The 14,015-nt window shown below is 39.2% G+C and overlaps 1 protein-coding gene across 2 annotated transcripts in view; it reads right to left on the minus strand.

Moving 5' to 3' along the window:
• DNAH12 (dynein axonemal heavy chain 12) overlaps nucleotides 1–14,015 on the minus strand; it is a 100,869-nt gene that overhangs the window by 2,639 nt on the left and 84,215 nt on the right. For both annotated transcript variants that reach the window (XM_081848787.1, XM_081848786.1), the window contains 15 exons: nucleotides 13,807–13,979; nucleotides 13,421–13,561; nucleotides 12,531–12,689; nucleotides 11,641–11,785; nucleotides 11,192–11,342; nucleotides 10,671–10,924; nucleotides 9,563–9,703; nucleotides 7,746–7,883; nucleotides 6,530–6,763; nucleotides 5,720–5,908; nucleotides 4,927–5,030; nucleotides 4,490–4,694; nucleotides 4,149–4,286; nucleotides 2,004–2,095; nucleotides 829–896 (listed from right to left, as the gene is read on the minus strand). In XM_081848787.1, coding sequence (XP_081704913.1) covers nucleotides 829–896; nucleotides 2,004–2,095; nucleotides 4,149–4,286; nucleotides 4,490–4,694; nucleotides 4,927–5,030; nucleotides 5,720–5,908; nucleotides 6,530–6,763; nucleotides 7,746–7,883; nucleotides 9,563–9,703; nucleotides 10,671–10,924; nucleotides 11,192–11,342; nucleotides 11,641–11,785; nucleotides 12,531–12,689; nucleotides 13,421–13,561; nucleotides 13,807–13,979 — 2,332 coding nt within the window. The remainder of the gene's footprint in view (nucleotides 1–828; nucleotides 897–2,003; nucleotides 2,096–4,148; nucleotides 4,287–4,489; nucleotides 4,695–4,926; nucleotides 5,031–5,719; nucleotides 5,909–6,529; nucleotides 6,764–7,745; nucleotides 7,884–9,562; nucleotides 9,704–10,670; nucleotides 10,925–11,191; nucleotides 11,343–11,640; nucleotides 11,786–12,530; nucleotides 12,690–13,420; nucleotides 13,562–13,806; nucleotides 13,980–14,015) is intronic.

Genomic DNA, 14,015 nt, shown 5'->3' on the forward strand with positions numbered 1-14,015 from the left:
TACACATTTAGCCCTGAAATAATGGCCCTTTGATAACTAATATATATATTGCTTCTTTTTCAGGAGTAATGCACAAATAGGTTAAATAATACAGTGGTGCCCCGCAAGACGAACGCCTCGCAAGACGGAAAACCCGCTAGACGAAAGGGTTTTCCGTTTTGGAGGCGCTTCGCTAAACGAATTTCTCTATGGGGTTGCTTCGCAAGATGAAAAAATATTGCGAGTTCCCGCGGGTTTTTTTCGCTCCCCCCCCTTTCCTAAGCCGCTAAGCCGCTTATCAGCTGTTCCGCTGATAAGCCGCCTCTCAGCTGATCGCTAAAAGCCGCTAGACCGCTAATAGCGCTAATCCGCTAAGCCGTCAATGGGCTTGCTTCGCAAGACGAAAAAACCGCTAGACGAAGAGAATCGCGGAACGGATTAATTTCGTCTTGCGAGGCACCACTGTAATTATAATTCATTTGTCATGCTTATGTTATCCTAATGAATAGGACACTACATGGACGAACATGAAACAAAATGCTACTCTTCTTTGTTTACCAGTCACTAGCAAAAGAAAAATATTTATGTTAGTTTCCAAACTATGTCCAGGATTCAGATTTAAAACATGCATTTCAAATTAAGTCAGCAAAAGAATACACAGGAAGGAAAAAAGTAAATCTATTCTCCAAAGAAGATTTCCAGATATTTAGGAAAACAGAAAAAATAAAATATATAGTCAGAAAGTGCAAACAAAGCAATCTAAGAGGTCACTGAAGATGAAAGAGATCTACTATACAGAAGGAGGGGACATTTCCAGTTAATTATTTGCCAAATATTCAATTTACTTACTTGGCTTTATCCATATAATTGGCATTGCATCAAAGAGTATTTTAGGATATTGTTCAGCTAGAAGTCCTCTAATGAAAGGAAAAAAAATGAACAGTGAAAAACAATTGTACACAACACACATAATACTGGCATAGATACTAAGGAAGACCTGAAAAAGAAAGTGTAATAGAAATAAGGGGGCAGAAAAAGAAAAAAGTGTTGTGAAGAAAGGAAGATTGAAGTTAAAATATGTCATAAACCTGAACTTCAAAAAACAACTGCTCCAAAATAGTTTTCTGGGTGCTCTAATGAGCTAATGAGCTGGTTCCTGATTTAGATCTTCACTCACCCCTTCTTTGCCAGTGGAAGGGTAGTGGTCCCATTTTGTGGTTTACTTCAGCTGTCAAAATGTCTTGGGCTGGCCCTAACCTACAAACCTTTCTTTTGGAGACAGTTTTGCTAGATGCTTGGCTGCATCTGCAGATGGACAAAGGAGAGCTTGCTGTCATTGCCAATGAGCTGATCATCACTGACAGCAAGCAGTTAAAATGATGGTTTACAACCTGGGATACCAGGGTTCATATCCCTATGTACCAATGATCCATACTGGGTAACCTTGGGCCAGTCATTGTCTCTCAGCCTAGCCTACTTCACAGGGAAAGAGGGGGATATGTATGTCGCCTTAAGCTCATTGGAGGAATGATGGGATATAAATCTAATAATAAAAAATCATAATATTGACATCACTGAATAGACAAGTGAGTGGCCCCACCCACCACTGTAAAGTGGCCCATAGTGGATAGGACAGTTCTGCCATCTGGTGCTCAGGCTGAAAAAGGACACCCTCTGCCGGTTTAAAAATAATTTAAAATCATGATTTGATATTGTAACATGCTGTATGAATATTGCTACTGTTGAGAATGTTTTCAAATATTTCAAGCAGAAGTTTGTCTTCAAATCAATATAGTCAATATACATGACTATATTTATAAAAAGTGTTTCGATGGGTAGAACAAATACATTCATATTGTTTTTCAATCTAATTTGATAGAGGAAAGTACTGTAGTCTTAAAATATTATTTCAATATTAAAAATATGTCAAGATATTAAAAGAAATTAAATATTAGCATGCATGAAGGACATGGGAAAGCACTTTAACACATGCCAATTAACTGCACATTTACTGAATTACTAACTTCTTTCTGTCCCAGCGGGCTCCATCTAAAAACAATCCATGAATATAAACACCATCTTCTGGAGCAACTTTAGACGTGTCCTTAGGAATAACCTAAACAAAACAGAAATACATTTTCAAAGAATAAATAAAGTTGCAGTTCCATTTTTTTTATCCTGCTCTGTTTTCTCAGATGGTTTGTGGTATTAATGGTGGTGTTAGAAACACTATTATGGCACCAAACTTTCCAACACAAACAGCCAAAGCATTAGAGGGGCTTTTCAGTGCTCCTATGTCTTTAATTTAAAATTTCCTATTTGCAGGCCCTACCCATCTCCTGCTTCTTGTTGACAATGGCTGAAAGAGTGGCATCTTACTTGCCCCAAACAGTCTTGCAATAAAGCAGAATTTATACCTCTTCTGCTCTACATTTTAAAACAAATTTTGCTATACAGGCATTGACTGCATTCAGAGACAAAAGTGTGCACCAGGGCACAGAGAGGATCTGATTCAGGAACAGGCAGGCAAGTCTCTGAAGGGCCAAAGGGTCATAACATGGGCTAAGATGGGATGATGGGCTGGTTTTGGAGCAGGCAGAGGAGAAAACCAGATGTGGCATGACAGAGCAAGGGTTTTTCAATACTGTTCAGCAGCTACTCCCAGCAATGAGCTGCTCGGTCTCTGAGGCAAAGATTTGGGGGGTCTGGACTAGCCTATGGAGATAGCTGACAACATTCAAACCATCTGGTTCTGCAACTTAGAAGGTACCCTTGACTCACAAAACTTCATCTGCTGTGCTTGCTGAAGAACCAGAACATTGACAGCACAGGAAGTATGCCTCCAGTGCCTGACTGCTGTGAGCCCTGTGATAGCCCCTTGTTTGTAGAACTCTCTCCTCGGGGAGGTATGCCTGATGGTGTTTAGAAGAAGAGAAGACTGAAAGCATATTGGTTCACCTGGACTTTTGAAACGTGATGGTTGATGGCAATCTTAGCAACTTGATGTTGTTTCCCTACGTTTTCTGGCTTTAGAGATGTATTATTGCTTTTAACATTTTTAATATTTTTTGGAACCTTCCATTCCCTCCCAACTCCTTTACACACGCGCATATCCTCACAGCTCCTCAGTGTCCCCTCCATCCCTGCTTTATTCAAAACTCTGCTGTCGTTTAAAACTGCCATTTTAAAACCTGCCTTCTCTTTTGCTCCCCTCCTCCGCCTTGACTTCACGCAAATACAGAATTGTGATGAGGCACTACAAATTCTCCAATGGGGGCTGCCCAATGATAGCCTTACATTTTTATGTATATAGGAAGATTGTTCACCCAAGGCTCCCATGGGCAGAAGGGCAGTATACCGCTACATGTAGTAGTAGTGGAGTAGTAATAGTAGTAGTAAAAAACAACAACCCTGCTAATAGGAACTTTTAATTAACCATGGAAAGGCTCTCTGCCTGCAGCTGAGACTCCAATACTTTGGCCACCTCATGAGAAGAGAAGACTCCCTGGAAAAGACCCTGATGTTGGGAAAGATGGAGGGCACAAGGAGAAGGGGACGACAGAGGACGAGATGGTTGGATAGTGTTCTCGAAGCTACCAGCATGAGTTTGACCAAACTGCGGGAGGCAGTGGAAGACAGGAGTGCCTGGCGTGCTCTGATCCATGCGGTCACGAAGAGTCGGACACAACTAAACGATTAAACAACAACAACAACAACAACAACAACAACAACAACAACAACAACTTATTTGTGAGTAACCCTTGTGGAAGGATCTTGGTTACGGAAAAGGGCACTGCTGGATAAAACAGCACTATATTAAATGCTTTGTTTTAATTCCACTTCCAGCTAATTATGGAAAAGCAACCTCCTATAACAGCATTAAAGGGCTCTAGTATGGAAGTAAGCACAATTGCTTCTGAAAGTCCCCTTAACTTCAAAAGTTGTAGACCACTTGGCCTGGCAACTGCTTGAGAAATATAAGCCAAAGTCCCCTTGGGCATGTGAAATTAGTTTTCTTTGGATCTGTGTCAGCTATATTACTGAACAAGTGCTTGACTTCACACAACAAAAGAGGAACAGGTATAAAACCCTTTACAGCATATGAACACCAAAGATTAGTAGCAAGCTGTATCCAATCTGAAAAATGTGGCTTAAGCAGCTTGTTATACCTGAAATTCATATCCAAGTAGATCAATAGGAACAGTGTATTTTCGTGCATAGTTCTGCATCGCTCCAGTTAAAAATGCTTGCGTGAAGAAGAACCCTGACAGCCAAAAGACACAGGGCTTTCCAGATTCATACCATTCCTTAGAAGAAGAACAGGAGATTAACTTACTGGCTATATATATATCATATTTTACAAACTTATGTAAGTAAATTATGCTGGTAAAAAACTCCTTTACTGACAAGATTTCCAAAATACATTCCAAATGTTATGATTATTTCTTATTAAACTAATTCATTTATTAGAAATTTACAGTATTTAGTAACACAATACTTCTTGCTTTACCTGTAAGAATTTCAGCCTTTCTAGGAAATCAAGGATATAACTTCCCAGTGGTTTCAGACTTGGGTATGAACGCTTAGCCCAGTTCTCAGCAACTTTTCCAACGAGGAGACTGCCACAAAGGGCTTCCAGTTCAGAATCCATCACAACCAGTCCCTTAATGGCTTTCTTCAAGTTCACCAAAGTTGTACGTATGGTTCGTATTAAACTAAATATGCAGAAACACAAACACAGATATATCACTAAAATTACCATTTATAAATGGCCTGCAATTGTTGTATCCACTAATTTCAAAAATGATACTACAATGTTATGATGGCTGTACTACAAAATCAACTGTTTCTAGTGTAAGATTACATGGATTAATGAGATCCATGGGAGTTTAATATATTAAAAAAAAAATGCCGTAAAATATAAGTATAGAAAATAATTCCCCTTACTTGTTAAAGCGCTCCATTTCTTGTACTAGCACAGTGTTCATACTTTCTTCATATCTCACAGGATACTTGAGAAGTGCAGCTTCAATATCATAATCACTTGGAAGCTAGAAATGTTGACATATTTGTTTCCATTTTGACAAATGTAAATAGGTAAATAGGTTTTCATTTATTAATTCTGTGTTAACATAATCAGTTGACATGAAAGCTCATGCTGAATGAATGATGGTCAAATTCTTATTGCCAACATCACCACCATTACCTCTTTGCACACTTTCTAGATAATTCTGTGCTGTCATATAATTCAGATGGGAATTGAAGGTGGCTTTTTAGGGACCACAGCGGAACTCAATAAATCATTTGACATATGTAGTGCAAATACACAAACAAGCAACACAGGCGAATGAGCCAGTGAGGCACAGATTAATATTGCTGTGACTAATACTGTCGTTTTACTCTTTTTAAGTCTCATTGTTGATGGGGCAATATGAACACAATGAACATGTGGTTGTTTCAGGAATCCTAACCAGGTTCCCGTGTGGGGCTGAAACCTGATGGTGACTGAAACAGAAAAGTAGCACTTTTCTGAAGTTATAGATTTGAAGGATGAAACTGATCTTGCTATGAATCTTGTACTATGTGCTTGCTTCAGTACTCCTAAAACACACAATCAATTTCAGCATTGGTACCAATACAAAAATATCACAAAGTCTCCCCCTTCTGCAAAGAAAACTCATTGTGTAAGGAAGGGTCTGTGCTTGTAGAGCATGAAATTTCTCTAGGAAAGACTAAATACCTTGCTCAGGATGTCATCTGCAATTTCATACAAAGCAGTGTCACCACCACCTGAAGACCCTCCTTGATGGCTTCCTCCTTGTGTCAGGATCAGAGATTCAAAGAGGATTTTTGTTTGCTGGAGATCCTTTGAGATATCTACATTATCATGCAATCCAAACACCTCTGGCTGCTGACTGAAAGGGAGATTCTAGGACAAACCACATGAAGTACATTATAGACTGGATTGCTACTAAGTATTTCAGAAAGAGTCCCTTTAAGTCAAGGACAGGGATCATCAAGACTGGGGGGTTAGTTAGGCCTGCCAGACCTCCCCTTTGGCTCACTAAGTCATCGTGACCAATCCACACTCACCTAACAATCACCTGATGTCAAATATCAGTTGTGGGTAGTTAAATGTCGGTTGGGCTGGGCCAAAAGGGGTTTCTGTAGTACTGCCCATCAGCTAATAGGGATTCAGAAGCCCTTTGCAGAGTTTCAAAGATGACACACACCTGGCTTCTGAAGCTCCAGTGATCAGCTGATTGACCAGGATTCTGAAGTTTCAAAGATCAACTGAGCATCAGAGCTTCAAAAGGCCACACCAGACTCCTTGCAAGTCCGTTACACAGAGACCTGCACAGCACTTTGAAGTCGCAAGGATAAGGCAATTGTTGAGGCTTCAAAGTGTCACCTCACCTAACATCAGTGTGACCTTAAATTTGGCCCACAGGGGTTTGGGAGATAAAGATTTGTCCCACAAGTCTCATTCCCTACCCCTATTTTAAGTAAAGTTGGTATATGACCCAAGTACAGAGAAACAAGACAGTACCTTAATAAATTCAATGTAGTCATCATAGGTACCCCGCGGTGGGGCATAGTAACTGCCACTAGGAGAAAAGAAATACTGAGGATTTTCAACTATTTCTGGGTTGTAAAAGTCAGCAAGCATAGTTAGTAGTAGGCGTCTGTCCCAATCATCTGTCACTCGCCCTCCGTAGTTGCATTCACCCGTAAGGTAAGATATTGCTTCAAATGGAACATGTTCATATTCATTTATAAATAACTGAAATTGGAAATAAAATAGTGGGTTTAAACAATTTTGCACTATGATATGGCTTGCTCATAATACAACAGATAAGCAAAGTTTGGGCAATATCGATGAATTTATTCTATGCATATCACATTTTATCAATATTACTGGTTATATCCAATGCTAGTTCTGCTCAGAGCAGATCCACTGAAGTGAGTGGACCTAAGTTAAACCTGTTCATTCATTTCAGTTTTTAAGTAGGTCTAGCATTGGATGAAACCCCACATATAATATAGAAATTTTGTGAACCACATTGAATTTAGATTTTCAAAATAATTCAGTTGCTTTATTTAAATAACCATTGCTGAATATACGAATGAAGTTGCATAGGGAGCTTCTGAAATTACTGTTATAAGCATCCAGGCTATACATGACAATAATACCTTACATTCTTATTTGCTCTAATTTGCAGATGGTTTGTATGATGGAAAGGTGCATAATTCATATATGAACTCTTTGATCAGAATCTAGTATTTGAATAACTTTAACATAGCATATCTAACTGCTGATTAGCCAACTGCTAAAGGCTTGTTTCAGCATACAGAAACTATAGTCTGCAGCTACAGATTAAGCAACATCCTATTATTTGGCAAGTGTACTTACAGTCCTGTGTTTTTTAACAAACAAACAAACAAGCAAATCTTGAACACTGTTCTAGCTAACACTGGCTCTGGTATTGTTTTTTGAGATCCCTCAGGATCTTTCATAAAGAACAACTGCCACCCACTCTCCCCCCTTTTTGCACAAACCACCCCAAATTCCTTTACACAGTGGAGCTGTGTTACACAGAACTTCCCAGACATCACCAAATTGCTGTTGACAACAAGTCTTGGTACCTGTGCAAAAGGTCAGATGAACACTTGTACCATCATTGGGACCCTAATGCACAAGTGAAACCTATTTACGATTCTTTACCAAGGCCTAGATGTGCTGCAGAAGGAATAAATATCTTTACCTGAAGCTGTCTTACACTGATACGCAAGTCTGATTCATTAAATCCATATGGAATATTCCATCCAAGAGGCCCAAATTTCTTCCTCTCCTGAACAAGAGCATGAAAAAAACAGACTCCAAAGAGCAGTTTCTCCCATCGCTTTAGGAAATAAAAACAAATGGAAATAGGACAATGTAACCAAAGCTGAAGAAAGTATATCAATCTACAATCTATATACATGTATATTACTAGATATATTAGGTTAAATATATCTAGGTTAAATATATACTCTAGGGTTGCCATACATCCAAAATTTCCCGGACACAGCCGGAAATCTGCTGTCAGGAACAGTGTCTGGGCAGAAATTGCTGAAATGTCTAGGGAAATCTGGATGTATGGCAACCCATGTCAGCAGTGTCAGCAATTTTCCTTAAAAATAGCTCAAAAACTCCTCTCTCTCTCTCTTCTTTTAGATAGCTCAACAACTTTTGTATCCGGATTTTCACCTTTTGTAATATGGCAACTCTAATATGCTAAATGATATCACTCATTATCCTGAATGATACTGATACATCTCAGGAGTCCCGTTGCAGTCAGTAAGTCCATACCTAAGTGGATATCTTTATTTTTCCCTGGCTGCATCCACTAAACATCCTTTAACCTCCAGAACTTCAATTGCCTATGTCTCCTCCATTTCCAAGTTCCTAGAGTTCCTTTGACCCTCCCCTGAGCATAATTTCCTGGGCAGAACATCCCCTTTAACTTTTAGCTTTCAATTTTTGACTCTCCTATGCAGGAGAGCTTTTAAAGGAGAAATCAACCATTGTACTACACAATGCAACATGACTGAAAGTTCTATTCCTTCACAGATACTCAAAAAGAAAGTTTATTTTTCTCTATTGCAATTAGTATTTTACACTATATTCAGCGATAATAAAATGGGTGGTAGTATTATTGCTGCCCTGATCTATTTGAAAGAAGCATGAGATAGGCCTCCTCCTCATTTTCTAAGTAGAAGGCAGCTGAATGGAAAGCCTACAAATTATTTGTCTAGCAGAGGGAGAATATATGCTAACAGGTAGATGATAGAATATACGTGGACAGAAGCTATTGTAAAACAAACTATGGAGAATACAGGCACCATACATCCATGCAAAATATAGGTCTATACTGTACAGTTGACTTGCAACTTGCACACATTTCACTTGTGTGATCACAGCTTCACGTGCTTGGCAACTGGCCAACTAATATTGCACAAAACTGCTCTTTCCTAGGCCTGGAAACAGCTTTCAGACTTGCTTACTGGAATCTGGGAAGGTCTCTTGTGGGTTTTGGGAGGCTCCCACGAGATCATGCAGGAGCCTCTCATAGCCCCCTAAGCAAGGCCTGCTCAATGTGCTGGTTTCAGAAAGGTAGGGATAGTTGCATGGGGGAAGTTCCAGCATGGTTTTGACTATACAGTTGTACCTTGGAAGTCAAATGGAATCCGTTCCGGAAGTCTATTTGACTTCCAAAATGTTCAGAAACCAAGGCGCGGCTTCCGATTGGCTGCAGAAAGCTCCTGCAGCCAATCGGAAGCTGCAGAAACTGTGTTGGACATTTGGGTTCCAAAGAACGTTTGCAAACCGGAACACTCACTTCCAGGTTTGAGGCATTTGGGAGCCAAAACGTTTAACTTGCAATCCCCTCAAATGTAACTCCCACGAAAGATGCAACCCTGCTGTAATTTAAACATTAAAATTAAAGGTCATACTGAAGACAACAATATTTGGCAAGCAAAACAGCCCAGAAGCTTTGTGGATGCTTAACATGTTAACAACTTCTGAGAGAAAATTTACCTGTTCCTTTCCAGGGCACCCAGCAAAAAAGGCAGGATCAGAAAGAGGATCGGAGACGTAGGACTGAAGCAGGTTTAACCGAAGGCCTGTAGGAGGCTCATTTGTCATCTTAACACCATTCTGTAAAATGGTTACTGGAAACTAGGAAAAACAAGTATGGCAACAGAAACGCATTAGGAGATTTCCATTATTATTTATGATTTCTGTTCAATTATTTGATATAGAAAGTGGTTCAAAACAAGAATGTAACATATTGTCATATAATTAATATTTCTATTCTTTTTGTGTCCTGATATCTCAGACACAAGATGTCTTCAGATCAAGGGACAAAATAGGACTGCCAGATGTCCACAAGGCTGCATACAGGCAGTATCAGATGTGTGTGGCAGGTAAAAGCTGCAGATGCAAACAAACAATTGAGAACCTTAAAGTACACCGGGGACAGGGAAACTCTGCCCCCCCCCGACTAAACCTGGTCTACGGGGCCTCCCAGTTTGTCCCAGGAGCTATCATGGAGAAGTCATGCCCCAAATGGGAAAGGGTGGGGCTTTAAAAGGACTTCCTAAGCTTCTCCTTTCAACCTCTGACTGTTACAGAACAACAGGCCTTGATAAGAGAATTTAATAAAAGCAACATTAATATATTCACCCTGTGTATAAAAAGGGTGGCATTCAATGCTAGTCCTACTCAAAGTAGGCACACTGACTCAGATGGTGGTGTTAGAGAATCCTTCTCTTTAAAAAAGGAAGAGCTGAAAAACTTAGCAAAAGGCATGATCATTTATACAGATTACGGACCTCTTATTTAGTACAGAATATAAAATTGCTTTATAAGTACGCAGTTGACAAGACACTCACACAAATCGTCAAAGAAGAGGAGCCAAGGTCACAGGACAAAGAGGTCACAGGACAAAGCAGATGAAGGCAGGAGATGGACTAAGTGAGGAAAGAAAGTAGCTGCAAATTCCTCAACTCTCATGCATTTCCTGCCTTGGACGCCAGGGGGAAATGAAGACCCATGGGACAGTTTGGCACTCATGGAAAACCTACAACATGATTTTATAGGTTGTTACATCACTCATTAATGGATCCTTGGGAAATAAAAGTACCTTGGGTGATGGATAACTAGTCAGCCAGAGTCTGAAAGTACCATTGCAAGTTTCAGCACTGAACTCTTCACAGATTTTCTCTAACATTGGCATCCAGGAGACAGCAAGGTGGCAGTTTTGTAAGCAAACCCAAGTCCCTTCCTCCATTCCTGATCTAATCATTTTTGCCGCTATTGGTCCTTGTCCCTGTCCCAGAGATATGGACTGAAACTTGTTTCCAATCATATTTTTGTCATTTGCAAATTTCAGAAGACCTGTCATGAAAGGTGTTAATATTTTATTCTGTGTTAATTGGAAAAGGCGGAGTACAAAATACAAAACTGAAGCTATTTGTATCATTTCATTTACACTTATCAATGCAGATGACTAACAATCAGATTTGTGTAAAAAAATATTAAGTAATCTTTATTGATTTTAAAATATACAGAGTTTCAAATTAATCTTTCAGAAACACATGGTGAATAAGAGCCTTAACTGGAAGACTGATTCAAAAGAAAAATGCACCGCAACATTTAACTTACTGGCCATAGGATCTGCTCCAGGAGACAGAACAAAGATGAGTGGGATTGTAGAATTTGAATCTAAGTAGCTTTTTGTTAGGTCAAATGGTGGTGGCTCAACAAATTTCTTTCCAAGTTTGTCAGTCACAAAGGTGGTTATAGCAGGTGAAATCTGTTTTAAAAGAAATCTTCAGCATAAAATAGGATTTTGTTGCAAAAAACATAAAATCTAGCTTGTTTCATCTAGGACCACTAAACTGTAACTATTTAGGGACTTTGAAGAAATAGAAATCTAAATCTTGTAGTCAATGACTGTAATACACACATAGGTAGACTCAGCTCATAGCTTAAGAGCAATCTTCCTAAAGAAACTAATATTAAATTGATCTGAATATTTGAAATAGCCTTAAGGAAACCAATAACGCATTTATATTTTATTTCATTTTTGAAATTATGTTCATGTATTTTACCTTGTCAGGTCTCAGGCATCGAAGAACAATCATCTTCTTTATTTCATTCAGGTTTGTATTCCATGGTTTTGGTAAGGGAACATTTTGGGGTTCTTTACTGTCATAGATTTTACGCCATTCTTTGAGTTCTTCAGCTATATGACTCCTACAGAAAGTGTAAACTAGAAATGCTTAGACTTCAGCTTTCCACTTAGTAAGAGCTCTTCCAGATGTCAACCTTTTCTAGAGTCCATGGTGTTTGTGGGCGACCCACAAGGAGCGTGGGGCCCCGTGGTAGCTTCAAAATTGCTCTAGGTCCTCAGGCACCCAGCACAGATTGCTGCTGTGGTGCCAGAAGTCCTATCATCATGCTTGTTGGGCAGTAGGCAGGCCAGAAGTGGGTGGTTCTACCTATGCCAAACCTCTTACATCTGCAGCCAATGAAGTTGTTGCCATGTATCAGTTGTTATGTCTTGCTTCATTGAATTTAGATGGTCTGTAGGGCAGGAGGATTGCAATGGCAATATCACTACTGCACTAACAGTATGTACCGTATTTTTCTGTCTATAAGACGCCCCCATGTATAAGACACCCTCTATTTTTGGGGACTCCAATTTAAGAAAATGGGGGAGATCTGTGTGTAAGACACCCCCAAATTCTGGACATTATTTTTTAGGGGGGAAATCCAGTCTTATACATGGAAAAATATGGTATATGGGGTGGGGCCCAGGGCAGGGTGCAGAAGTCCACTTACTTGTTATTTGCTGGAGAGGGGCTCTAAGGTCACCTTATACAGACCTTGACTATAGGAAAGCCACATCCTAGCACTCGTTTCCCCCTAAATTTATTGGAGAGGGCTTGTACCCCAAGGAAACAAAACTAGTAATGTTACAGCAGATTTTCTGTTTTACCGTAGTCCTTTAAAAGCAGTCATATCACTTGCACGGCAGAGTTCATCCCAGCTTTTATCTTGTATCCAAGATGGATCTGGATTCTTGTATTTGCTCTTGAGGCCAACTCCTCCAGTTAATAAGAACATAAATTCTTGGTGCTCTATTTCTTTTTTAGCCCTATTTTAAAAAAAAAACAATGTTGTTTTATGTCTACATCATTATTCTAGTTTGAAATGCAATTATGTGACATAATCTTTTCTTTTTAAAAAAATCACAGAATAATGTTCATGTATTGATTTATAAACTTTTGCTCCTGCAGTTAAAATGACATGCTGTTCTGGGAAACTGGGTCAGAGCTCATGTCCCACTTGTAACAAACTTACTACACATTTTCTGACAGTCAGTAGTTCTCTGGAAAGAATGCCTCCATCTGCTTTTATTCACTCCTACCTACACTTACTAATGCTCTTGTGTAGCATAGTTGGTTGTACAGGGACTGGGGGAAGCACTTTCACCAATAGGTGCAATTTCACCAATAGGATCCAGTGGTGGAATTACAAGCTGGAAGACCCCTGTTCAATTCAACAGTCAAGCACCCTCTAAGACTGAAGCAGCGAAAGTGTCTATGGAAAAATGAAAGGAAACGTGTGGACAGAAAAGAGGCAAAGAATTGAGAAATGAGACAATCTGACAAAATAGCTAGAGTGGCTAATCTGCACAGTCCAATTACACTTCCTACTTCATTAGTTGTGGTGCAAGCAGGTTCCTTGGCTGCAATAATTTCCAAGAGCAAAAACACTGGTACTTGGAAGATAACTGCTGCTTTTCTTGTTTTTAAGATGCTCCTGCCTAAAGAAATCAATGTATTACTAGTTAATCAAAAGATTCCAGGAAACAGAGCCTCTTACATTAGAAGATTACAGCACAATAAAAATGAAAACAGCAGCTTATCCTTCTCAAACAGGGAACGGCAAACGTTGCAATACAAGTTGTATGTGAAATGGTCATTCAGATATCGCAGCCTTTTTTCCAAGATTTTAGACTTGTTGCTAAAAATAGAAAAGAAATGACATATATGTATATTCAATTTAAAATGTTGATCTAAATAAATAAACAAACTTTCGGCATCCCCCCACCCCCACCCCAAAAATTGGTTGCAGTCCAAAAAATAGGGGTTGTCTTATACATGGGGGGCATATTATACATGGAATAATATGGTACATGTGCTTAGAAATTGGCTTCAGTATTTCAAAACACAACAGAAATTAAAGAACTAAAGTTAGTAACTGCTCACCTGTCATGAATAGAGTTGATGTAAAGATTTACAAACCAACTGAGAGAATACTGGTACATAGGATCAATATTAGCCAGATCAGCAATACTAAAGAACAGTACAGATGAATGCTTTGCAATGGGTCTGTAGCCTTCTCGAGACTGTGCTATTTTAATTTCAGTTTTTTCTGCAATCTAAAGAGAATATATTTATTAGTAGAAACTAATAAA

Source organism: Podarcis erhardii (genome assembly GCF_964252035.2).
Source record: "Podarcis erhardii genome assembly, chromosome: 2".
NCBI classification, from domain to species: Eukaryota; Metazoa; Chordata; class Lepidosauria; order Squamata; family Lacertidae; genus Podarcis; species Podarcis erhardii.